Raw genomic sequence first — 27,037 nt, forward strand, 5'->3', positions numbered from 1 at the left:
CGCCCCTCTAGCCTTTCTCTGGGCAGCCTTTCCTCTACTACCGGTAACACCCACATCTGAGCTCTATTCCTGAGTCGAGTAGTTCTACACCCTCCAAGGATTAGCTCATTCAAACCTCCGACCTCCCTTTTAGTGTAATCCCCATTGGACTGATAAAGCCATCCCTGTAGAGGAGATTAAGTGACAGCTAAAAGTCTCACAGAAACCTGAACTTTGAATATCAGCTGTCTGGCACCAGAGACTAAGTCTTTTTCTTTTTTTTTCCACATCTTTTTAGGGCCACACCTGCGGCATATGGAGGTTCCCAGACTAGGGGTCGAGTCTGAACTGTAGCCACTGGCTTATGCCACAGCCACATCAACTCAGGATCTGAGCCACAGCTCACGGCAACACCAGATCCTTAACTCACTGAACGAGGCCAGGGCACGAACCCGTGTCCTCATGGATGCTAGTCAGATTTGTTTCCGCTGAGCCACGATGGGAACTCCAACCAGAGACTAAGTTTTAATCACCACTCCAGACTGCCTTTCAAGAATCCTGTGCCTCATCTCTGCCACCCCAGCATGGGCACTCTTGACCTTGTTCAAGGCCCAATGCAAATGCCAGCTCTTCTGGAGGTCTTCCTGCTCCCTGGTTAATGAACTACTTACTTGGGGTGGGGGACTTGGTATTATAATAATCCCATCATATTTGATTGTAGCCCAGAGCAAGCACTAAGGTTCTTCCTAAATAGACCTGGCCCTGCAGGCTTTTCTAGACTGACTGTGGAGCCATTCTCCTTGTGAGGTTTTTTGGTCCAGCAGGCTCCAGGCCCTCTTCTGCGTATACCTCATCTCATTTTGTGCCATCTACACTGTGTGAATCCAGCATCCACATGGGTATTAAAGAGGGAGATGGAGGCTCAGAATGACTGGTCACCAGTGGGAGGGGAAGAGCTCTCACAGGGCCTGTGTTCATGGGTCTCAACCACGGGTAGCTGAACCTGGTAGACCCCCTCTCCCCATAACTCCCTATGCCCACCCTGGGCTGAGGACCCAGACCAGGGCCTGAGCCTAAGCACAGCTGGTGTCCTGTGGACATGAGTTTATTAGAGGAGCCAGGTCACAGTGGGTACAGGTGGCAGGTTGGGAGGAGAGGGCCGCGGAGCATGGGCAGTCCTGCCAGCCTGAGGCCAAGAAGACTGGAGGAGGCTGGGGCGCGGGGCCACGGCCAGTAGAACATCAGGTCAGCAGGCTGTTCTTCACCCTTGGAGTGTCAGCGCCGAGGGCACAGCAGCGGCTTTGAGAGGACTGGGGGGGAGAAGGGCAGAGGCTCAGAGGACGCTTGCCAAGCTCACATGCTAGGAGGTGGCAGAGCTGGGTCACGTGCCCAGGCCTGCTGGACCCCGGGCCCCATGTCCCTCCTTCCCATTCTGTTGGGCCCCACACCTGCCTCCCAGCTCCCAGCCCCAGCTCACTGCGGAGGGTGTAGGTGCCTGGCTCCAGTCGCAGCTGGGTGGGCAGGACAATGAGGAAGCCCCCGCCCCATTGGTCTTCAGCCACTGAGACGCTAGCTTGGAAGGGAGGGCGGCGCTGCCCAGGGTTTGGGGAAGGGCATTTGGATGAGACAGGCAAGGGGCGGGACTGGTGGCAGCAGTGGTGGGGGGGGTGGCAGCAGTGGCTGCATTGAGGAGGCACGCCACAGAGGGGACAGTGGGGTGGTGAGAGGCCTGGGCCCCGGGGGAGGGGGATCTGGGCCTTCGGGTAGCTCCTTTGAGCCCTGCCGTGGTGGGGGCGCCGCTCCCGTGTCCAGGCCCAGTGGGTTGGCTCCTTGGTCATGACCTGGCATGAGAAGAATGGATGGTAAATGGGAGGGGGGAGGTCCAGCCTCTTTGCCCCACCCCAGGATGCTGGCAGGGCCTCACCTCCTCGCAGCTCTGGCGGCTCACAAAGGCCCTGAAGCCCATGCGTGCCCACAGCTTGGTCCTTTGCTGCAGGAAGTATGACACTCGATGATGCCAATCTCGGCCCAGGGCCCAGGGAAAAATCACACATTTGGGGTCCTCCAGGTCTTCTTCCATGTCATTTGCAAGGTACCTGGCCGCAGTGTGAACAGAGGCCGTAAGCATCTGTTCTGCCCCACCCTACAAATTCTGGGTGAATGACCCCACCTGGTGCCCAGGCCACTCACAGTGCCAGGAACAGATTGCTGAGGGTGTACTCGCTGAGCTTCAGGTTGGCACGTCGGAAGTAGACCAGCACCATGGCCAGGAGATACTGCAGATGCAGAAATGGGGAGAGTTAGGAGTTCCCTTTGTGGCTCAGTGGTTAACCAATCCGACTAGGAACCATGAGGTTGCGGGTTCGATCCCTGGCCTTGCTCAATGGGTTAAGGATCCAGCATTGTCGTAAGCTGTGGTGTAGGTCGCAGACGCAGCTTGGATCTGGCATTGCTGTGGCCTCTGGCGCAGGCCGGCAGCTGTAGCTCCGATTAGACCCCTAGCCTGGGAACCTCCATATGCCTCGGGTGCAGCCCTGGAAAAGACAAAAACAAAGACAACATAAAAGGGTAATAATTTTCTGCTGGGCACATAGGTTGGGGTCAGTTTGAAGCTTAATTGGAAAACTGGCAAAACTATAGAAGAGAAATTCAAAAAAAAAAGAAAGAAAGAAGGAAATGGGAAGAGTTAGAGTTAGGCCCTGGGGGTGGGGGTGTGCCAGGCCTGTCTGCACCCAAGGGAGTTCTGGGGAGGGGGGGAGAGAAAATCCAGGTTAAATGGTGGGAAGGAGCCTGTAAAGACAAGGGTTTAAAAGGGAGGCGCTCCCCCTCCAGACCAGGGGATCCAATGAATTAGCAGCACTCAAGCCCCACTGATTCCAGCTTCCCCCAAGGACGCCTGGCCTCTACCCGCCCTGTGGCCTCTCACCTTATCTGAAATCTGGAAACAGGGATCTTTGGAGAGGAAATCCTGGAGGTAACTGTGCTCTGGGGGTAGAGAAGAGGAAAGTGGCTGGGGGTTGCCATCCACCCCCAACAGGACAAGAGTGGCATCAGAAGTGGCAAAGCCCAAGCCTCCACTTTCCGACCTGACACCATCCCTCCACCTGCCAAACCAGGTCACGGCTGAGAAGGGAAGGGACAGAGACTGTTCACCCTCGGTCCCCACCACCCCTTCGCCGCTGGCCCCCAAGTGGACTCACCCAGAAGGCTGAGGAAGGCCTGGAGTTGCTGGTGCTGGTGGAAATGGAAAGACTCTCTGCCCTCATCTTGACTGCTCCGGCCCCTCAGCTTCACCTGGGTGCCAACCGCAGGGACAGGGACTGTGGCAGGATCTTGGGCGTCACTCATCTCATGAGTCGGGGAGTGGGGAGGTGGGGGGAGGCAGAGTGACCTGTAGAGAAAGCACCCCAGGACGTAGCACCTACCCTATTGCCCCTCACCAGTCAAGAGCATCAGTGTGGCTGGCCTGACAGAGGGCCTCCAGAAAGTGGAGGGACGGGCACAGAGGACTGGGGGTTCAGAGCAGAAGGGAAGTGAGATGGGGGAGGTCAGAAAAGCAGAATTCCTGGAGGCTGCAGCAGACTGTCCCCCCCCCGCTTCCTGGTACCCCAGACCAGCCCAAAGAGTAACAACAGCAGCAACAAGCCCGGCCTAAGTGCCTGGAGCTGTGTTAAATGCTTTAATGACATTATCTTATTTCATCCTGGCAGGTAGACTCATTTTGCAAACACAGAAGCTGAAGCATGGAGGTCTTAGGGCCACTTCAAGGCGGAGCCTGTCTGAGCCCCAAAGCCAAGGAGTAACAGCTTCTTTTGCCTCCCAACTCACAAGGAGGCGCCCTCTCCCCGGCTCCAAAGCCTCAGCCGCCAAAGAACTACCAACCTCTTGACTTCGCAGAGGGAAAATTGAGGCCTTGAGAGAGGAACGTTATTAAGCAAATACTGGGGTTGAGGGCAAGTTGAGGTAGGGCCACGGAAAACATTTTGAGCTACGAAGAGAGAGATGCCAACTATGGAACTCAGAGGACGGTCCCCTCCTCCACCCCTTGGTCAACCGGGGTGGGGGGCGCGCTCCATCTAAGTTCCCACAAGCAGCCCAGCTTGCCTTACCTGAGCTCAGGAGTTACCTACAGCGTTGCGTCCCAACCCAGCGAGTGTATTTATATAGCCCTAGAGCTGCCCCGCCCCCGGAGCGCTCCACCAATCAGGCGCCTTCTTGGGAAAGGGTGGGGCTTCTCGCCATCACCACCCACCTCTACTAGGAGTAAATCCAGTTAGTCTCCACCGCTTGCTTCCCAGCTGCAGCTCCGCAAGGTAAAAGCTTCTCCATAGTCTCATCACCTACAAGAGGGGTGAAGGCAGGCCAGCTGGACCCCAAGGCCCGAAAGGAGGCAGGGGCCCCTCTCTTCTCTTTACAAATTCAGAGCCAAGGTGCGGGCAGGGAAGGAGGACCGACCCAGGGCTGTAGGCAGTGGCTGATGAATAAGTTACAACTCAGTGATTGTGTCTTGCTGGGGAAGGGTCACTGGTGGTGTCTGTTTCAGATCCAGGAATCCCCAAACCTGGGAGCCAGAGTGAAAACTGTCTGCATAAGGACTCGTAGGGGCCGCATCTGCTCTCCAAGGTCCTTAGGTGTTTGGGGAGCCCTGCCAGTGGCTCCAGGTGGGGAAGGAAATCTGCTTCTGGTCCTGGCTGGGATGCCCAAGGACCACCCCAACCCCCCACCTCCCCACTCCCCCACCCTCCTCCCCCAGCTTCCACCCCCTCCAGCCCGCCGGCCCAGCCCTATCATAAGCCTTTTTATTTTATTTTATCTATTTATTTATTTATTTATTTGTCCTTTTGCCATATCTTGGGCCGCTTCCCGTGGCAGATGGGGGTTCCCAGGCTAGGAGTCTAATCGGAGCTGTAGCCGCTGGCCTACACCAGAGCCACAGCAACGCGGGATCCGAGCCGCGTCTGCAACCTACACCACAGTTCACGGCAAAGCCGGGTCCTTCACCCACTGAGCAAGGCCAGGGATCAAACCCACAACCTCATGGTTCCTAGTCGGATTCGTTTCTACTGCGCCACTACGGGAACTCCTTTTTTGTTTTTGTTTTTGTTTTTTTGTCTCCTACCTAGCTTAAGCCTTTTAATATTCACTGGCTCAGTTACTCTTTACAGTTATAGAGGACAGTCAGCAACTGCACTACTTTTCCACATGTGAACGGTGACCCCCTCCCCACTTTTTTTAGGGTGATAAAATACACATAACGTAAAATGTACAGAGTGAACATTTATTTTATGTTTTTGGCTGTACCCGTGGAATGCAAAAGTTTCCGGACCTCAGCAATATTTTTGTTTGTTTGTTTTTTTCTCTTTTGTCTTTTTCGGGCCACGCCCGTGGCATATGGAGGTTCCCGGGGTTGGGGTCCAACAGAGATGTAGCCACCGGCCTACACCACAGCTCATGACAATGCCGGATCCTTAACCCACTGAGCAAGGCCAGGGATAGAACCCGAGTCCTCATGGATGCTAGTCTCGAGTTTGTTAACCACTGAGCCAGGATGGGAACTCCCACACAGCAATATTTTTAAGTACTCACTAAACAATAGCTTCTCCCCCAGTCCCTGGCAATTGCCATTCTCCTTTCTATCTCTATGAATTTGACGACTCTAGCTCCTTTATGTAAGTGGATCACAGAGTGTTTGTCTTTTTGTGCCTGGCTTATTTCACTTAGCATAATGTCCTCAGGGTTCCTCGATGCTGTGGCATGTGTCAGAATTTCTGTCCTTTTTAAGGCTGAATAATATTCCAGCCTATCTATTTACGTTATGTATCTACATAAAATATGTTCTGTGTATTTATGTATTATATCTATGTTTGTATTTTTCTTATCCATTCATCCATCAGTGGATAGTTAGGTTGTTTCCGTGTCTTGGCTGTTGTGAATCACGCTTCTGTGAACACGGGTGTACAAATATCTTGGGGCCCTGTGACAGCAGATGTGGTCTCAGCCCACATGACCAACACAAGGTGCATGTGGCCCCCTTTTTTTTTTTTTAGGGCCACACCTTTTTTTTTTTAGGGGTCAAATTGGAGCTGCAGCCACTGGCTTATGCCACAGACATAGCAACGCCAGATCCGAGCCGTGTCTGTGACCTACACCACAGCTCACGGCAATGCTGGATCCTTAACCCACTGAGCAAGGCCAGGGATCAAACCTGCATCCTCATGGATGCCGGTCAGATTCATTTCTGCTGAGCCGTGACAGGAACTCCCCATTTTGCAGATGGGAAATTGAGCCTCAGGGCCCAGCCCCTTGGGATTTAAATGAAAGACGAAGGTAGCGTGGGCTGGGCAGAGTGGGTGGTGAGCACAAGACCAGGTGTGGAGCCCAGGCTCCCAGGCTCCAGATGGAGGCTTCTTCTACACACAGTTGCTCTTCCCAGGCTGGACATCCAGAACCCATCTCTGCTTTGCTCCCAGCTCGGGCTTTGACCCTGGCTGCTGCCAGTGTGGGTATTCACTCCCGAGGGTTGCCCCTCCTCTTCTGTGTCCCTCATGCTCCCAGTCTCTGGGCCTCTCTCATCTGAGTCTTTCCTTTCTCTCTGTCTCTAAGTCTCTTGGGGTTTCGTGGTCTCTCTGTGGCCATGTTCCCTCCCTGGCTGGCCTTCTCTGACCATGTGTCTCCATCAGGCCACCCTGTTGTGAGCGTGTGGTTTCCCTCTTGTTCCCCAGAGAGGAAGCTGGGGACCAGCAGCCTTGGCAGCAAGGCCCCTAAACCTGTTCCTAAAGAGGTGCCCATCAAATCCGCTTGCATGCTCCCCACAACCACCCAGAGAAGTGGTGTGATGAGTAGCCTCCCTCTACAAGTGGAAACGACAAGTCAAACACAGAGTTTGGATTGATGTCTGAGAGGTGAAGCAGCTTCCTGCCGGCTGCACCGCTAGGGAGTGGAGAGCCCCGTTTCCATCCAGCTGCCCGACCCAGGCCCCACGCTGGTGCACAGGCGGTCTGGTCCAGCCCTGTTTCGGGCCAGAGCCTGACAGTGAAACTGGGACTGAACCCCTAGACCAGCGGTGTTTCCGATCTCTTCCCACGAGACCTAAGGCTAGAGACCAGGCAGGGGGGTACAGAAAAGCCTGTGAGTGCGTGAATTGCCTTAACCCTGCGTGGGCTTCCGGCTCCTTTTTTTCAGTGCCAGCCTTGGGCATCTGACATGCCACATGGATTTTTTTTTTTTTTTTTTTTTTTGGCCGCCTCCTGGCATCTGGAGTTCCCAGGCCAGGAACAGATCTGAGCCACAGTTGTAACCTATGCGGCTGCTGCAACAGTGGATCCTTAACCCACGGCACCACAGCAGAACTCCTGAGGACATTTTAAAAACCTTTTTATTTTCAAAGTATTTAGATGCACCGATGTTGCTTAAAAAGTAAGGAAAATGTCTGGGTCCCTTCCGCCTAGCTTCCCCACTGGTAACACCTTACACAACCAGAGAACAGTTAGAACCTGGGAGTTGACGTTGGTACAACAAAACTACAGAACTTTCTCAGATTTCACCACTTTTTACAAGTACTCATTTTTTTTCTTCTTTTTAAGGCCACACCCACGGCACATGGACGTTCCCAGGCTAGGGGTCAAATCTGAGCCACGTCTTTGAACTACACCACAGCTCACAGCAACACCAGATCCTTAACCCGCTGAGCAAGACCAGGGATCGAACCCAAAACCTCATGGTTACTAGTCAGATTTGTTTCCGCTGTGCCACAACGGGAACTCCCAGTAGTTTATTACTTTTTATGACCAAGTTTGTTTGTTTGTTTTGTCTTTTTGCCTTTTCTAGGGCCACTTCCGCGGCATATGGGAGGTTCCCAGGCTAGGGGTCTAATCGGAGCTGTAGCTGCTGGCCTACACCACAGCCACAGCAACGCCAGATCCAAGCCATGTCTGCAACCTACACCACAGCTCACGGCAATGCCAGATCCTTCACCCACTGAGCAAGGCCAGGCATCAAACCTGAAACCTCGTGGTTCCTAGTCGGATTCGTTAACCACTGTGCCACGACAGGAACTCCATGACCAAGTATTTTTATTACCAGGTAATATTCCATCATATGGAATGGGTTGTTTCCTGTATGGGCTATTACAAATAAAGCTGCTGCGAACATGTGCCTACAGGTTTTTACACAGACATGTATTTATTTCTCTAGGGTAAATGCCAAGAAGAGGCCATGTGGTAAATGTATGCAAAACTTTATAAGAGACTGCAAAATTGTTTCCCCCAGAAAGATATGTTGACGTCACTCACTCCCTGTGGCCCCCCCCCACCTGTGAATGTGATGCTATTTGGAAATTGGGTCTTTGGAGGTATAATCAGGTTAAGATGAGGTCATATTCCGTACTCTGTTAGGGTTAGTCCTAATTCAATATGACCGGTGTCCTTAGAAGAAGAAAGGAGACACTGAGACAGGTAAGTGCACACAGAGAGAACACCTGGGAGTTCCTATTTTGGCTCGGTAGTTAACGAATCCGACTAGGAACCATGAGGTTGTGGGTTCGATCCCTGGCCTTGCTCAGTGGGTCAAGGATCTGGCATTGCCATGAGCTGTGGTGTAGGTCACAGATGCAGCTCGGATCCCAAGTTGCTGTGGCTGTGGCTGTGGCGTAGGCCAGCAGCTGCAGCTCCAATTGGACCCCTAGCCTGGGAACCTCCATATGCCACAGGAGCTGCCCTAGAAAAGGCAAAAAGACCAAAAACAAACAAAAAAACATACAGAGAGAACACCGGGTGAGGAAAGCCAAGTTGCAGCCAGAGACTGAATGGATGCAGCTGCAAGCCAGAGAACCCCAAGGGGAGTTCCCATCGTGGTGCAGCGGAAACGAATCCAACAAGAAACCATGAGGGTTCGGGTTCGATCCCTGGCCTCGCTCAGTGGGTTAAGGATCCAGCGTTGCTGTGGCTGTGGTATAGGCCGGCAGCTATAGCTCCTATTAGACCCCTAGCCTGGGAACCTCTATATGCCACAGGTGCAGCCCTAAAAAGACAAAAAAAAAAAAAAGAACTGAGTGGCTTGATGAATTTTCAGAACACAGCGATGGAGCCAGAAGCCAGATGAAGAAAGAGCACATTACTGGGGTCCCTCACAACCCCTCCCAGGCCCTAATCCTGCTTAGGCCATGGAATGTGAATAAGAAAGAAACTTTTTGAAAAAGAATACGTGTCTATTCCAGTGCTGTGCACCTGACACATTGTACATCCACTGTGGTTCTTTTTTCTTTTTGTCTTTTAAAACTTTATTTATTTATTTGTTTGTTTTTGTCTTTTTAGGGCCACACCCTCAGCATATGGAAGTTCCCAGGCTAGGGGTTGAGTCAGAGCTGTAGCTGCTGGCCTACACCACAGCCATAGTAACACAGGATCCGAGCCACGTCTGCGACCTACACCACAGCTCATGGCAAGGCCAGATCCTTAAACCACTGATCAAGGCCAGGAATTGAACCCGAATCCTCATGGATACTAAGCAGGTTCATTGTTGCTGAGCCACCACGGGAACTCCTTTTTGCTTTTGATGGCCACACCTGTGGCATGCGGAAGTTCTCAGGCCAAGGGTCGAATTGGAGCTGCACCTGCGACCTACACTACAGCTGGTAGTAATGCTGGATCCATAACCCACTGGGCAAGGCCAGGGACAAACCCATATCCTCACAGAGACAACGCCGGGTCCTTAACCTGCTGAGCCACAGTGAGAACGCCTCAACTATATTGCAACTGGAAAAAAAAAAAGGAAACTTGTTAAACACATTTCCTCTAATTCCTTTTTCAAAAAAAACACATAGGGAGTTCCCATTGTGGCACAGTGGAAAACAAATCCAACTAGGAACCATGAGGTTGCGGGTTCGATCCCTGGCCTTGCTCAGTAGGTTAAGGCTCTGGCGTTGCCGTGAGATGTAGTGTAGGTCACAGACTTGGCTTAGATCCTACGTTGCTGTGGTTGTGGCATAGGCTGGCAGCTGTAGCTCTGATTTGACCCCTAGCCTGGGAACCTCCATATGCCGCAGGTACAACCCTGAAAAGCAAAAAACAATACAAAACAAAACAAAGCAAGAAACACATAGGAGTTCTCATTGCGGCTCAATGGGTTAAGAATCCAATGTAGGAGTTCCTGTCGTGGCACAGTGGTTAACGAATCCGACTAGGAACCATGAGGTTGTGGGTTTGATCCCTGGCCTTGCTCAGTGGGTGAAGAATCCGGCGTTGCCGTGAGCTGTGGTGTAGGTTGCAGATGCGGCTTGGATCCCGTGTTGCTGTGGCTCTGGCATAGGCCGGTGGCTACAGCTCCGATTGGACCCCTAGCCTGGGAACCTCCATATGCCACGGGAGCGGCCCAAGAAATGGCAAAAAGACAAAAAAAAAAAAAGAATCCAATGTACTCTCTATGAAAATGCGGGTTGATCCCCAGCCTCATTCAGTGGGTTAAGGATCCATCTAGATTGCTGAAAGCTGCAGATGTGTTTTGGATCCTGCATTGCTGTGGCAGGGGCATAGGCTGGCAGCTGCAGCTCCAATTTGACCCCTAGCCTGGGAACTTCCAAGTGCCACAGGTTTGGCCCTAACAAACAAACAAACAAAAACAAAAACAAAAAAAAAAAAGAAAGAAAAAAGAAAACATGGGTGTAAATCTTTACTACCTTGGGTTAGGCAATAGTTTGTTAAATATGACACCAAAAGTGCAAAAGAAAAAAATGAATAAATTAGACTACATAGGAATTCCCTCTGTAGTGCAACAGTTTAAGGATCTGGTGTTGTCTCTGAGGCTGTGTGAGTTCAATTCCCAGCCTAGCACAGTGGGTTAAGGATCCAGCATTGCTGCAGCTGTAGTGCAGGTCAAAGCTGTGACTTGAATTCAGTCCCTGGCCTGGGAACTTCCATATGATGTGGGCACAGCTGAAAAAGAAAAAAAAAAATGGACTACATAAAAATTAAAGGCTTTGTGCGGAGTTCCCGTGTTGGCTCAGTGGTTAATGAATCTGCATCCATGAGGGTGCAGGTTCGATCTCTGGCCTCGCTCAGTGGGTTAAGGATCTGGCGTTGCTGTGAGCTGTGGTGTAGGCCGGCCACTGTAGTTCCAATTAGACCCCTAGCCTGGGAACCTCCCTATGCTGTGGTGCGGCCCTAAAGAGACAAAAGACAAAATAAAAATAAAATAAAATAAAATAAGCCATTTAAAAAAAAATCAAAAGCTTTGTGCGGAGTTCCTGTAGTGGCTCGGTGGTTAATGAATCTAACTAGCATCCATGAGAACACAGGTTCAATCCCTGGCCATGCTCAGTGGGTCAAGGATACAGCGTTGTCATGAGCTGTGGTTTAGGTCGCAGATGCGGTTTGGATCTGATGTTGCGGTGACTGTGGCGTAGGCAAGTAGCTATAGTTCTGATTGGACCCCCAGCCTGGGAACCTCCACATGCCACTGGCGTGGCCCTAAAAAGCAAAAAAAAAAAAAAAAAAAAAAAAAGATTAGTGCTGCAAAGTAGACTACACAGTTTAAAAAAAAAAAAAAACGCAGAATGGGAGAAAATATTTGCAAAACATGTATCTGATTTGGAAGTTGTACATGTAATATTTAAAAGACTCTGGCAATGATAGCCCTATTGTTTATTTTATTATTTATTTATTCATTTTTTGTCTTTTCTAGGGCCACACCTGCGGCATATGGAGCTTCCCAGGCTAGGGGTCTAATTGGAACTGCAGCCCCCCGGCCTACACCACAGCTCATGGCAACGCCGGATCCTTAACCCACTGAGCGAGGCCGGAGACTAAACCCTCAACCTTATGGTTCCTAGTTAGATTTGTTAACCACTGAGCCACGACGGGAACTCCAATAGCCCTATTTTTTAAATGGGCAAAAGATCTAAATAGACATTTCTCCAAACAGAACACACAAATAGCCAAAAGCACATGAAAAGATGCTCAAAATCATTAGTCATGAAGGAAATGCACCTTAAAAAAAAAAAAAAAAGCCAAGAGGCACTACTTCAGACCCACTAGGGTGGCTGTAATAAAAAAGACAGATAATAACAGGTGTTGGCAAGGATGTGGAGAAATTGGAATCCTTGCACGCAGCTGGTGAGAAGGCGCAATGGTGCAGCTGCTCCAGAAAAGAGTTTGGCGGTTCTTCAAAAAAGGTAATTATAGAATTATCCTATAATCCCGTAATTCCACCCCTAGGTATCCAAGAGAATTGAAGATAAGTGTTCACACAAAAACTTGTATGCATTGTTTATAGTGGCGTGATTTTTAAGAGCCAAAAGGTGGAAACAAGCTGAATATCTGTTAACTAACACGCAGCTTAAACAAAATGTGTATTAGTCATGCAATGGGATATTAGTCATAAAAAGAAAGAACGTACTGGTACGTGTTACAGCATGGATGAATGACAACATTATTCTAAATGAAAGAAGACAGTATGTATGGTTTTATTCATGTGAAATGTCTAGAACACACAAAGCTGCAGAGACTGAGAGAAGACCCATGGTGGCATGGGGCTGGTGCAGCAGGCAATGGGGAGTGGCTGCCAGTAGACTTCTTTTTGGCACCATGGAAGCGTCCTGAAATTGGATTGTGGTGAGGGTCGCACAACTTTGTTGTCGCAAAACCATTCAATTGTGCCCTTTACAGGAGTCAATTATATGGTATATGAATGATTTCTCAATAAAGACTTTTTAAAAAGTATATGAAGTAGTTGGAGCTCCTGCTGTGGTGCATCAGAAACAATCCGACTAGGAATCATGAGGTTGCAGGTTCAACCCCTGGTCTCGCTCAGTGGGTTAAGGATCCAGCGTTGCCATGAGCTGTGGTGTAGGTCGAAGACGTGCCTTGGATCTGGCATTGCTGTGGTTGTGGTGTAGGCCGGCAGCTGTAACTCCAATTGGACCCCTAGACTGGGAACCTCCATATGGCATGAGTGCAGCCCTAAAATGCAAAAAAAAAAAAAAAAAGGTACATGAAGTAGTCAAATTTACAAAGACAGAAAGTGGAAAGGCAGTTGCAGGGGGCTGAGAAAATGGGTAAATTGGGAGTTTTTTTTTTTTTTTTGGTATTTTTGCCTTTTCTAGGGCCGCTGCCGTGGCATATGGAGGTTCCCAGGCTAGGGGTCGAATCGGAGCTGCAGCTGCCGGCCTACACAAGAGCCACAGCAACACGGGATCCGAGCCACATCTGCAACCTCCACCACAGCTCAAGGCAACGCCAGATCCTTAACCCACTGAGCAAGGCCAGGGATCAAACCCGCAATCTCATGGTTCCTAGTCGGATTTGTTAACCACTGAGCCACGACAGGAACTCTGGGAGTTATTGTTTAATGAGTACAGAGTTTCAGGTTTTTATTTTTATTTTGTTGTTGTTTTGTTGTTGTTTGAGTCATATGGAAGTTCCTGGGCCAAGGAGTGAACCCAAGCCAGAGCTGCAGCTGCAGCGATGCCAGATCCTTAGCCCACTATGCCGGGCCGGGGATCAAACTAGTGCATCCACAGAGAGAAGCTGGATCACTAATCCACTACACCACAGTGGGAAGGCCCAGAGTTTCAATTTTGCAAGAGGAAAAACATTTTATGGATGGATGAGGAAGGATGAACAGGGTGAACCTACCTAATGCACTGAATTATACCTTTTAAAAATGGTTAAAATTCTAGGAGTTCCCATTGTGATACAATGAGATTAGCAGCGTCTCTGGAGCCCTGGGATGTGGGTTCAATCCCAGCACAGTGGGTTAAGTTTCCCTCATAGCCACAGCTGCTGCCAAGATCACAACTATGGCTTGGATCCGATCCCAGCCCTGAGCCGGCCAAAAGGGGGGAAAAAAAGTTAAAAATGGTAACACTTGTATATATTTTACCATACTTTTTTTTTTTTTTTTTTTTTCTTTTTAGGGCTGCACCTACGTGTGACATATGGAAGTTCCCAGGCTAGGGGTCAAATCGGTGCTGCAGCCACTGGCCTACTCCACGGCCACGGCCACGGCAGCACCTGATCCGAGCCATGTCTTCCACCTACACTGCAGCTCACGGCAAAGCCCAAAGCCAGATCTTTAACCTACTGAGCAGGGCCAGGCATCAAACCTGTATCGTTATGGATACTGGTCAGGTTTTTACCACTGAGCCACAATGGGAACTCCAATTTTATCATAATTTTTAAAAATAATTTTTTTTAGGGCCACACCCACAGCACAGTTTCCCAGGCTAGGGGTCAAATCAAAGCTGTAGCTGCCGGCCTACACCATGGCCACAGCAACACCGGATCCTTAACCCACTGAGCGAGACCGGGGATTGAACTGCATCCTCATGGATGCTAGTCAGATTCGTTTCCGCTGAGCCATGACAGGAACTCCTAAAATACATTTTTTTTTAAAGAACAGAAAAGTTACGAGGTTACTTTGCAAGTAAATTTGAAAGCCTGGAATAAAATAATAATTTCTAAGGAAGTAGAGATTAGTAAAATTTATCCCATTAGAGTTAAAAATCTTAGCCCAACCAATATCCATAGAAGAAATAGAGAACGTTAATAAAAAACTCCCTCGCAAGGAGTTCCCATTGTGGCACAATGGAAACGAATCCGACTGGTATCCATGAGGAAGCAGGTTCAATCCCTGGCCTCGCTCAGTGGCTCGGGGAATCCGGCATTGCCATGAGCTCTAGTGCAGGTTGCAGACAAGGCTCAGACCTGGTGTTGCTGTGGCTGTGGTGCAAGCCAGCAGCTGTAGCTCGAATTCAACCGCTATCTAGCCTGAGAACCTCCATGTGCCTCGGGTGGGGCCCTAAAAAGACACACACACAAAAAAAACCCCCAAAAAACTCCCTCACCAAAGAGCACTGGGCCTGGATGTTTTCACAGGGGAAGTTTCCCATATCTTTAAAGACCAATGCTCTATTGGAGTTCCTGTTGCGGTGCAGTGGTTAATGAATCTGATTAGGAACCATGAGGTTGCAGGTTCGATCCCTGGCCTTGCTCAGTGGGTTAAGGATGCAGCGTTGCCGTGAGCTGTGGTGCAGGTTGCAGACGCAGCTGGGATCCCGAATTACTGTTGCTATGGTGTAGGCCAGCAGCTACAGCTCCGATTAGACCCCTATCCTGGGAACCTCCATATGCCGCAGGAGCGGCCCTAGAAAAGGCAAAAAGACAAAACATAAAATAAAATAAAATGAAATAAAATAAAATATTAGCCAACATAATCCAACACCACAGTAAGAAACAATCCGCCATGACCAAGTAGAATTTATATCAGAAGTCCAAGACCAGTTCAATGTTAAGAAATCCATTTATATCACAGACCATATTAATAGACTTAAGGAAAAAAATCTGTATGGTTATCTTCATAGATGCTGAAAAAGACCTACAAAATTCAACACCCTCTCTTTATAAAAATATTAAAGAAAATAGGGATTGATAGGTATTTTATATACAGCATATATATATACACACATGTACATATACAAGTATGTATAAAATATAATCCATAATGTACAGTATATTATTTATTATATCATTAATATAGAATACACTATTATATATAATATGTGACATGCATATATCAGTCTTATATATATCTTAGCCCTAATGCCAGTATCTTACTAAAAGCAGAAACACTAGGAGTTCCGTGGTGGCCTAGCACCTAAGGATTCAGCTGGGTTTGATCCCAGGCCTGGGAACTTTTCCATATGCTGTGGGCAGCGCCTCCCCCCCCAAAAAGGCAGAAACACTAGAGAATGTCAGAGAAGAAAAATAAGAAAATGCTAGGCCTTTGATGATATCAAGGACCTTAATTATCAGAAGAGTTCTCCACCTGCCTGAACTTCTTGTTATACGAAATAATAAATGTCCTTTATTTTAAAGCCTTTAGAAGAGCCTTTTACTTGTAAGTGAAATTATCCAGTATAATATTTGATCACCAAGAAACAGTCCAGCTATAGAAATATTATATGTAAAATAGAAAATAAAAGCTCCCTACAGCCTCTAAATAAATAAACAAACAAGGAGAGAAAATTCTCAGTATAAGTCCTTTTTTTTTCTTTTTTTGTCTTTTTTATGGCCTTATGGCATTGGACATTCCCCGGCTAGGGGTTGAATCAGAGATGTTGCTGCCAGCCTACACTACAGCCACAGCAATGCAGGATCCAAGCCGAATCTTCAACCTATACCACAGCTCACTGCAACACTGGATCCTTAACCCACTGAGCCAGGCCAAGGATCAAACCCCATCCTCATGGATCCTAATCAGGTTCATTACCGCTGAGCCAGAATGGGAACTCCTAAAGGACCAAATCCATAGTTTAAAAACTGGAAAAAAGACATGAACAGAAAAGTCACAGAAAAAAAGACATTAAAATCTCCTTCAAATATATGAAAATTTTTTTGGATTAACTTACTTTTTTTTTTCTTTTGGCTGCACTGGTGGCGTGTGGAAGTTCCCGGGCCAGGGATCAAACCCTCACCACCGTATTGACCTAAACTGCACTGAAATATGATTTCTCACCTATCAGGTTGGCAAAAATTGAATAATACGTTAACATATTCTCTCAGTGACACTATGGGGAAACAGACTTTCTCATATGTTGCCAATGGAAATACAGACTGGTTCAAGCCTTCCATGGGGAAATTTGGCAATGTCTACCAAAGCTGTATATGTACTTACCTTTTGGTCAAGCAACACCACTTCTACGATTCACCCTAAAAATACATCTCCAACATTATGAAAATGCATATGCACAAGATTATTTATTGAAGAATTGTTTGTAATTGTAAATAATCGAGACAACTTTTACATACTATAATACACATAGAAGTTGGATGAATACATTTGGTATATCCAAACAATGGAGTATTATGCAGCTGTAAAAAAGAATGAAGGAGTTCCCGTCGTGGCGCAGTGGTTAACGAATCTGACTAGGAACCATGAGGTTCGGTCCCTGCCCTTGCTCAGTGGGTTAACGATCCGGCGTTGCCGTGAGCTGTGGTGTAGGCTGCAGACGTGGCTCGGATCCCGCGTTGCTGTGGCTCTGGCGTAGGCCGGTGGCTACAGCTCCGATTCAACCCCTAGCCTGGGAACCTCCATATGCCGCGGGAGCGGCCCAAGAAATAGCAACAATAACAACAACAACAACAACAACAAAAAGACAAAAAAAAAAGACAAAAAAAAAAAAAAAAAAAAAAAAAGAATGAAGACGATCTGTATGAACTGCCAGAAAGTAATTTTAAAGAGTATATAGTGTGCTATCCTTTATACACGAAGGGAGAAATTACGAGAAAATATATGTACATCTGTTCATTTGTGCAAAAATAAATACAGGAAAGATAAACCAGAACTAATGACATTTGTTGCCTACATGGAATAAGTGGGAAGGGGGTAGAAAGAATCTAGAAATGGGATTGCAGAAAAGGGATGAGGGAAGAGTGATAGTTCTCTGAGTGTAGTTTTTGTTTGTTTACAGTCTGTGCCCGTGGCATGTGAAAATTCTGTTGCTCAAGTGGGTATTTATTGTTTCGCACCATTGCTTTATGCAGATTTGACATCAGTTATTTGGTTCATATCAAGTATTTCATTATTTTACAGAGCGAATTCAATATGTTGCCTGTAAACCCCCGTCCTTGAGAATAATTCAATTTTCCACATAAAGGCTGGGGCCCTGGGGCCCTTTCTGTTGGCTTCCCTCCATCCCAACACCTCACTCCCGCCCACACTTAATTAAATACTGCTTCCCGGCCCTTCATCCCTTCAGTGTCTCCATCCACCCCACCCAGCCCAGAGTGGACTCTCTTTCTCTCTCCCTGAGCAGCTGCATCAGCTTCCCGACCACGCTTCCTGCTCCAGTTGAAGCTCTCCTTCCTCCTCCAGGTCCACCCTCTATGCACATCTGCTCAGCTACCTCCTGCTTAGACCCTGCAAAGTCTCCCCACGACCCTAGCATAAACCCTAACATCCTCAAGAGGCTGTTGACCAGGCCCTGCAAGATCTGGCTCTCCCCACCCCATCAGAGTCATTTCAGCCCTTCTCAGCCTCTCTCCTCAATCACCAGGCACCCTGGGACTCTGTTTCCTAAAATACACTCACTGGAGTTCCCGTCGTGGCTCAGTGGTTAACGAATCCGACTAGGAACCATGAGGTTGCGGGTTCGATCCCTGGCCTTGCTCAGTGGATTAAGGATTGCCATGAGCTGTGGTGTAGGTTGCAGATGCGGCTCGGATCCAGCGTTGCTGTGGCTGTGGTGTAGGCCGGCGGCTACAGCTCCAATTGGACCCCTAGCCTGGGAACCTCCATGTGCCGCGGGAGGGGCCCAAGAAATGGCAAAAAAAAAAAAAAAAAAGACTAAAATACACTCACACATTCAGGCCAGGGGTTTACCCACTGATCACTATTCCCTGCTCCCCTCATGCCTTCTAATCATCTTTTGGGTCCATCATTTTTTTTTTTTTTTAACGGCCACACTTACAGCCATATGGAGGTTCCCAGGCTAGGGGTCGAATCAGAGCTGCAGCGGCTGGCCTATGCCACAGCAACGCCAGATCCAAGCCGCATCCTCAACCTACCCCATAGCTTGTGGCAACACCGGATCCTTAACTTACTGAGTGAGGCCAGGGACTGAATCCACAGCGTCATGGATACTAATCATATTCTTTTTTTTTTTTTTTTTTTTTTTTTGTCTTTTTGTCTTTTGTTGTTGTTGTTGTTGCTATTTCTTGGGCCGCTCCCTCGGCATATGGAGGTTCCCAGGCTAGGGGTCGAATCGGAGCTGTAGCCACCGGCCTACGCCAGAGCCACAGCAACGCGGGATCTGAGCCGCGTCTGCAACCTACACCACAGCTCACGGCAACGCCGGATCGTTAACCCACTGAGCAAGGGCAGGGACTGAACCCGCAACCTCATGGTTCCTAGTCGGATTCGTTAACCACTAATCATATTCTTAACCTTCTTTAATTTTAATTTTAATTTTTATTTTTTTGTCTTTTTAGGGCCGCATCTGAGGCATGTGAAAGTTCCCAGGCTGGGGGTCCAGTCGGAGCTGTAGTTGCTGGCCTACACCACAGCCACAGCAACACGGGATCCAAACCCCATCTGCGACCTACACCACAGTTCATGGCAACACCAGATCCTTAACCCACTGAGCGAGGCCAGGGATCGAACCTGCATCCTCATCAATGTCAGATTTGTTTCCGCTGAGCCATGACGGGAACTCCGTCATTACTTTTTATTATTCTTTACCAGGTGTGACCTTTGAAAACCTCCCTCTCTTTCAACCTGCCTCACTTTCTATATCCCCGACTTCCAGCCAAATGCAGATTTCCAGGGAACTCCAAGGGCCCCTAGGGGATCGCAGGACCACAGGGTAGAAGGAGCCTGGGTTCTCAAATAACCAGGTGGAAGCCCAGACTGTATCCAAGACACCTGGTGTGTTAACTGTTGTTGTGTAAAAATTACCCCAAAACTTGATGGCTTACATTTTTCTAATTTAATTTTTTTGTCTTTTTACCATTTCTTGGGCCGCTCCTGCGGCATATGGAGGTTCCCAGGCTAGGGGTCCAATCGGAGCCGCATCTGCAACCTACACCACAGCTCACAGCAATGCCAGAGCCTTAACCTGCTGAGCAAGGCCAGGGATGGAACCCGAAACCTCATGGTTCCTAGTCGGATTTGTTAACCACTGAGCCACGACGGGACCTCCCCATCAATTTTATTTTACTCTATTCATTACAAGCAAATCACTGAGTCTGGCTTATACTCGCGGGGAGGGGAATTAGATTCCACCTGTTGAAAAGAGAAGTATAAAAAATGTATGGACAGTGCTTGTTTCGGCAGCACACATACTAAAATTGGAACGATACAGAGATTCTCACGGTCCCTGCACAAATATGACATGCAAATTCATGATCCTTTTAGAAATTGGCACAACATTGTAAATCAACTATACTTTAATTATAAAAATGTAAAAAAAAAAATAAAGAATGTATGGACACATTCTGGAAGTTTCTTGAGGTGCAACTGGTTAAGGATCCAGTGTTGCTGCAGCTGTAGTGAAAGCCGCAAGTGGGGTATGGGTTCAATTCCTGGCCTGGGAACTTCTACATGCCAGGGCTGCAGAAAAAAATAAAAAATAAAAAAAAAAAAAGGAATGAATGAACATATTCTAAAATGACCACATCCGGGAGCCTCCAACCCCCAGCTGAACCCATCCCCCTACCTACTGGGTTCCCTGCACCAGAGGAGAAAGCAAATTAGATAACCAGAGGGTTGTCTGACTTTGATCTCAGGGCCACAAACCACAAAATTCTTTGGACACTCGTGCTTCCTGGCCCTCCTGCTGCAGCAGCTCTCTACAAAGTTCCTCTTCCCTCTTCCTGAGATAACTGATCACAACTTCCCCCCAGTCCTCACCCCCCCCCCCCAGTACTCTTTCCCTCTTTCTGCTCCTGGATCTTCCTGAATCCACATCTGTACACACCTCGTGCTCTGATAGAATGGTCTCTCCTTCATGCAAACACTCTGGCTCCTCACCTGCGTCGCCTCCCCTCCCCTTTTCGTTTCCCGAAGTCATCGCTTCCCTCTGTGTTTTCTTGCTTATTTGTTGTCTTTTATGGACTGGGTGCTCCACAGGGGCAGGGAGGTTCATTGATTTTGTTCACAAGTACATTCTCTGGGCTTTAGAACCGGGCCTGTTGAATACTTGCTGGATGAATAAATGACTGAATCCATGAGAGGTGGGAAAGGCGTGTGCCCCAGATTTCTTGCCCCCGGGGGGAAGAAGGCTCATGAAGGCAGATGTCTTTTTGCTCACAACTGAGCACCTGACCCTGTGCCTACAACCTAACAGGTCCCATAAAAGTGTGTTGATGGGCCAGGTGCCAGCTGATTGCCCAAGTTACCCGCTTCTTGGTCTGTACTAGACTTGGGTGACAAGTGCTGGCCCAGAACCCGTCCCCCGTATTCTATGCTCCTTTAATTGAAGTGCACGGTGGCCTAAGTTGAGTCCTGACGTGGCCTCACACCTGGCTGCCTGTCCCCCGCAGCGGGCAGAGACTTGGGCTGCTGATCCTGCTCTGCCCTCCAGGGATTCCCAGGCCGTCTAGCCTAGTGGTAGCTGTTCCCCGTCTTTGCCCAGAGACTCTTGGGAATGACTCACCCCCCTCCCCATCCTACCCCCCGACACTGCTTAGACTGGGGATGGAACTCATCACAGGCCCTGGGAATTTGGCACCAGACAGCGGGATCCAGAGGCTCAGTAGAAGGACTGTGGTGTGTCAGGGAACCAGCCAGGGGCCCAGCTCAGCCGCGCTCCAGGTGTCTTAGGCTCAGTTCCTTAGCCTCTCTGAGCCTTGGCTTTCTCATCAACAAAATGGCCAGAGCTGGAGCTGCCTGGCTCAGCAGGCTAAGGATTCTGCTGCTGTAGCTCAGGTCACTGCTATGGCTTTGGTCCTGACCCAGGAACTTCCACATGCCATGGGTGGAACCAAAAAATTAAATAAAATGGCAAGTTGTCACAGGGATTGAGAAAATGGGCATGTTGCAAAGGACAGAGAATGAGAGTGGGGCTGCGGGGCCACGCTGCCTGGTTTAAATGCTGACTTTGTCTTTCCGTAATAGCTGTGCAAACCTTGGGTAAGTCATTCAATTTTTCTGTGCCTCAGTTTTCCCATCTATAACACAGGTATGAGAGTGGTACCTGGATCATCGGACTGTTTTGAGGAGTAGAAACATGCCTGGCATGAGGTCAGAGCTCAGCACCACTGGCTGTGTGATAGCCTTACAATTTTTTTTTTTCCTTTAGTGCTGCACCTGTGGCATATGGAAGTTCTTAGGCTAGGAGTCGAATCAGAGCTGCAACTTCTGGCCTACTCCACAGCCACAGCAATGCAGGATCCAAGATGCATCTGCAACCTACCTCGAAGCTTATGGAAACACCAGATCCTTAACCCACTGAGCAAGGCCGGGATCCAACCCACATCCTCATGGATACTAGTTGGGTTCTTAACCTGCTGAGCCACAACAGGAATTCCCTTGAATTTTTATTTCTTTTTCTGTTTATGAAAGGACTCCCATTTCTTGGTGGAAAATCCAACCTTACAGAAATTTATAACATAACCCAGAAACAGACACCTAAACGTATCTCCATCCCCTTCCATCCACAAAACCAGTAATACAGTTGGTGAATATTCCCCCCAAATGTTTTCATACTTCATGCTCTTATTGGAATCTTATTGAACAACCATTTTACAATCTTTTTTTTTTTTCTTCCCATAATAACAGCATGGACAACTTCCCATGCAGTTACATAGAGCTTGACTTTTTTTTTTGGCTGCACCCATGGCAGGTAGAAGCTCCTGGGCCATGGATCGAACTTGAGCCACAGCTGTAACCAGAGCCACAGAAGTGACAATGTCAGATCCTTAACCCACTGAACCTCGAGGGGATTCCAAACTTGACTTTTTCTTTTGGCTACCCCACCATATATGGAATTCTCAGGCCAGAGATCAGATCCAAGCAACAGTTGCAACCTAAGTAGCAGCTGCAACAACACCAGATCCTTAACCCACTGTGCCCAGCCAGGGGTCAAACCTGTCCCAGCATTCCCAGTTGGCCACAGTAAGAATTCCCAAGCTTGATTTTTTTTTTTTTTTTTTTTTTTTGTCTTTTTAGGGCTGTACCCACAGCATATGGAGGTTCCCAGCTAGGGGTCCAGTTGGAGCTGGAGCTGCTGGCCTACACCACAGCCATTGCAACTCCAGATTCAAGCTGCGTCTGCAAATTTCACTACAGTTCATGGCAATTCCATATCCTTAACCTACTGAGTGAGGCCAGATATCGAACCTACGTCCTCAAGGATGCTAATCAGATTCGTTTCCACTGAGCCATGACGGGAACTCCCCAAGTTTGACTTTTTAAGGCCTGTGGTTAAGAGCCATGGTGGTCAAAGTGAGTGCTATTAGAATCTGATAGATTCAAACCCTGGGTCCGACACTTAGATTCTAAGGGACTTTGGCCAAATGCTTCAACCTCGCTGAGGCTCAGTCTTCTCATCTGTAAAATAATGGTATTGGCTTTGTTGTAAAGATAAAATGAAAACATAGAATTGCCTGGTGGCTGGCTCATCAGATTAAGGATCTGGCATTGTCACTACTGTGGCTCAGGTACTGCTGTGGTTTGGGTTTGATCCCCGGCCCAGGAAATTTTGCATGCCATGGGCACAGCCAAAAAAATTTTTTAAAGAAATAAATACTTGCCTACCTCTTATTTCCCTATATTTTCCTCTGACAGTTTAAAATTTTTGCTTTTTAGAGTTCTCTTGTAGTTGGAGTTCCCGTCGTGGCTCAGTGGTTAACAAATCCGACTAGGAACCATGAGATTGCAGGTTCGATCCCTGGCCTTGCTCAGTGGGTTAAGGATCCGGCGTTGCCGTGAGCTGTGGTGTAGGTTGCAGATGCGGCTCGGATCCTGCGTTGCTGTGGCTCTGGCGTAGGCCGGCAGCTGCAGCTCCGATTGGAGCCCTAGCCTGGGAACCTCCATATGCCGCAGGAGTGGCCCCAGAAAAGGCAAAAAGACAAAAACAAAACAAAAACAAACAGAGTTCTCTTGTGGCTCAGCAGATTAAGGACCTAGTGACATCATTGCAGCAGCTTGGGTAGCTGCTGTGACTCAGGTTTGATCCCTGGCCTGGGAACTTCCACATGCCATGGGCACAGCTGAAATTTTTTTTTTTTTTTTTTTTTTTTGCTTATCAACATTTAAGTGAATCAGTTTTCCTTAGAACTGATCTTTGTGTATGGTGTCAAGTAGGAATCCAGTTATTGTCCACAAGGATAAATAATTGTCCCTGGAAGAGGGATGGAGAGAACTCAGTCATCTTAGAAATATTCATTGGTCCATTCATATTTTCTATTTCATTTGGGGTCAGTTTTAATATATTTTTTGTTTTCTTGGAATGTCTTTTGTGTTGTTTTGCTTTTTGTTTTGCTTTTTAGGGCCACACCCATGGCATATGGAGGTTCCGAGGCTAGGGGTCCAATTGGAGCTACATCTGCTGACCTACACTACAGCTCATGGCAACACCAGATCCTTGACCCACTGAGCAAGGCCAGGGATCAAACCCAAAACCTCATGGTTTCTAGTCAGATTAGTTTCTGCTGCGCCACAATGGGAACTCCTGTTTTCTTGGAAATTCTTTTTTTTTTTTTTTTTTTGTATTTTTGCCTTTTCTAGGGCCCCTCCCATGGCATAAGGAGGTTCCCAGGCTAGGGGTCCAATCAGAGCTGTAGCCACCAGCCTACGCCACAGCCACAGCAATGCAGGATCTGAGCCACGTCTGTGACCTACACCACAGCTCACAGCAAAGCCAGATCCTTAACCCACTGAGCGAGGCGAGGGATTGAACCAGCAATCTCATGGTTCCTAGTCAGATTCATTTCCGCTGCACCATGACGGGAAGTCCTCTGCTGATGTTTGATGAAGTGTTCTATAAATATCAATAAGGTCAAGTTGTGTTGCTCAAGTCTACTATCGTCTTGCTAATTTTCCGCCTACTTATTGTTCTATCAATTAATGAAGGAAGATTCTGAAAGTCTTTGACTATTGCTATGGCTTTGCCTCTTTCTCCTTGCAATTCAACCAGTTGTTGCTTCTTGTAATTTGAAACTCTGTTATTTGGTGCATGAATGCTTAGGATTTTTATATAGCTTCTTGATTGACTGACCCTTTTATCATAATAAAATGCCTTTTTTTAAATCCTGGTAACATTCTTTGCCTGGAAATCTACTTATATTCAGTGTGAGGAAAAAAGACTCAGGCCTCCATCCTTAAGTTCAGGACCTCTGCAAGTGAGAATTAAGTCCATTGCCAAGAGCCATGACCAGAGAAGCACCAAGTGCTGTGGAAACACATGGAAGGGGCGACTGGGGGGTCGAGCAGTGTTTACTGTGATGATAACTGAGGAGAGAGAGATCCATGGAGAATGAAAGACCAATACAAAAATAAAGGTCATACTGGGAGTTCCCGTCGTGGCACAGTGGTTAACGAATCCGACTAGGAACCATGAGGTTGCGGGTTCGATCCCTGCCCTTGCTCAGTGGGTTAACGATCCGGCATTGCCATGAGCTGTGGTGTAGGTTGCAGACTCGGCTTGGATCCCCTGTTGCTGTGGCTCTGGTGTAGGCTGGCAGCTACAGCTCCGATTAGACCCCTAGCCTGGGAACCTCCATATGCCGTGGAAGCAGCCCAAGAAATGGCAAAAAGACAGAAGAAAAAAAAAAAAGGTCATACTTGGGACATGGTATGTATGGTACATTTTGGGCCCCCAGGGGCAGGACATATGCCTGAAGGGCAGAATTTAGGAAAGGGAGACAAAATATGAATTGAGTTTCAGAGTAGCTTTCTTGCCAACATGTGGACAATAAATAGGGAGGAGAGTATAGGAAAGGGGGCCGGTTGAGTGACTGTTGCAGTTGCCTAGGCATGAGATACTGATGGTCTGAACTAGGACCAGGAGATGAAGACGGAAGAGAAATAATGAATTCTAGAGACACTCAGGAGGTAGACACAATAGGACTTCGCATCTTGCCTACCCTACTGCTTGACTCTCCTAGCTGATCTCCCTGCTCCAACCCTTGCCCCCCATCCCACTACATCTTATAACACAGGAGCTGGAGGGACCCTTTTAGACCTAAACAGAACATGTGACATCTCTACTCAATACCATCCAATGGCTCCTCATATCATTCAGAGTAAAAATTAAAGTCCTATAATGGCCAACACCATCTGGCCCTGCCGCCTCCACACACACGCTACTCTCTTTGCTATTTCTAGTCCAGCCACACTCACCTCCTCTAACAAACCAGGACCAGTCCACACTTCCCTAGCTGCAACTCTTTACCCAGACATCCCACTTGGCTCAGGTACTACTTCCTTCACTTCTTTGGTCAAAGGTCATTTTCTCACTGCGGCTGCTGATGGGGATGGAATAGGCACAGGTAGTTGCCTAAGTCCCAATAAGGGATCAGAGATAGAGCGGGAAACCTAGGGGATTTGGGGAGATCACTGTAAGTTAGTAACTGCTCAAGAAAGCCATCAGAACAGGGCAGGCTTGCTTGACTAGTGGAGGCTCGAGATATGGCTCAGGTCATTGGGTGGGGGATGGGGTGAGGCCTGCACTCAGGTTGAGACCTAGGGCAGGAGTTTGAGGACTGCCCTTCTGCTGATTTGAATAAGCACCAGGACAGGCCTAGCCTGACCTTATAGGGTCAAATACTCCCTTATGGGATAACAGGGAGGAGCCAAGAGGCGGTCTTTTCCCACTCCCACTCCCCCTGGATGATAAAACTATAGCTCACCTAATCCCCAGGGCAGAGCCTTCTTGCCTGCCAGCTTGCATCTCTCACAAGCATCCTATCTCAATAAATCTATTTCTTGCCTATCACTTTGTCTCTTGCTGAATTCCTTCTACGCAGAGGCATAAAGATCCTGAACCTCAGTAAGTCCAGGCACCGGGTAAATGATACTGATTTAAAACTCTAGGTTTAGGGAGTTCCCATTGTGGCGCAGCAGAAAAGAATCCGACTAGGAACCATGAGGTTGCGGGTCTTGCTCAGTGGGTTAAGGATCCAGTGTAGCCATGAGCTGTGGTGTAGGTCGCAGACGTGGCTCAGATCCCGTGTTGCTGTGGCTCTGGTGTAGGCCGGCGGCTACAGCTCCAGTTAGACCCCTAGCCTGAGAACTTCCATATGCTGTGGGTGTAGCCCTAGAAAAGACCAAAAAAAGACAAAATAAAAATAAAAATAAAATTGTGGGTTTAAGTCCCAATCTGGGTTTTGGCTAGGTTCAGCCCATTAATGCTGGCGGTTTCACTGACACCTGCTTCAAGGACCCCACCACATTCTTGGTCCCCTTTGTTCTGCTCTACTTTCCCCCTACTGCACCATCTAACTTTCATTATTAGGTAATAATGCACTTATGGGAACTGTTTATCGTCACATCTACCGGGGGAAACCTCACAAAAGCAAAGATCTTTGTTTTGTTCACTGACATCCAAAGTTACTAGAACAGG

At 48.2% G+C, this 27,037-nt stretch overlaps 1 protein-coding gene across 3 annotated transcripts in view; it reads right to left on the bottom strand.

The window, feature by feature from the left end:
* Positions 368 to 27,037, bottom strand: part of SPDYC (speedy/RINGO cell cycle regulator family member C) — a 28,575-nt gene continuing 1,905 nt past the window's right edge. Inside the window, exons 2-8 of one of the 3 annotated variants that reach the window (XM_021082865.1) lie at positions 4,232 to 4,319; positions 3,180 to 3,370; positions 2,906 to 2,964; positions 2,170 to 2,255; positions 1,904 to 2,075; positions 1,457 to 1,820; positions 368 to 1,289 (exon numbers count right to left, since the gene is read on the bottom strand). In XM_021082865.1, the coding sequence (XP_020938524.1) occupies positions 1,255 to 1,289; positions 1,457 to 1,820; positions 1,904 to 2,075; positions 2,170 to 2,255; positions 2,906 to 2,964; positions 3,180 to 3,327 (864 nt within the window). In that variant the 5' untranslated portion in view covers positions 3,328 to 3,370; positions 4,232 to 4,319 and the 3' untranslated portion in view covers positions 368 to 1,254. Of the gene's footprint in view, positions 1,821 to 1,903; positions 2,076 to 2,169; positions 2,256 to 2,905; positions 2,965 to 3,179; positions 3,682 to 4,231; positions 4,320 to 27,037 lie in introns of those variants that run through there. The other 2 variants (XM_013994115.2, XM_013994116.2) reach the window with 2 other exon arrangements.

This window comes from Sus scrofa, chromosome 2, assembly GCF_000003025.6.
Source record: "Sus scrofa isolate TJ Tabasco breed Duroc chromosome 2, Sscrofa11.1, whole genome shotgun sequence".
In the NCBI taxonomy this organism is placed as follows: domain Eukaryota; kingdom Metazoa; phylum Chordata; class Mammalia; order Artiodactyla; family Suidae; genus Sus; species Sus scrofa.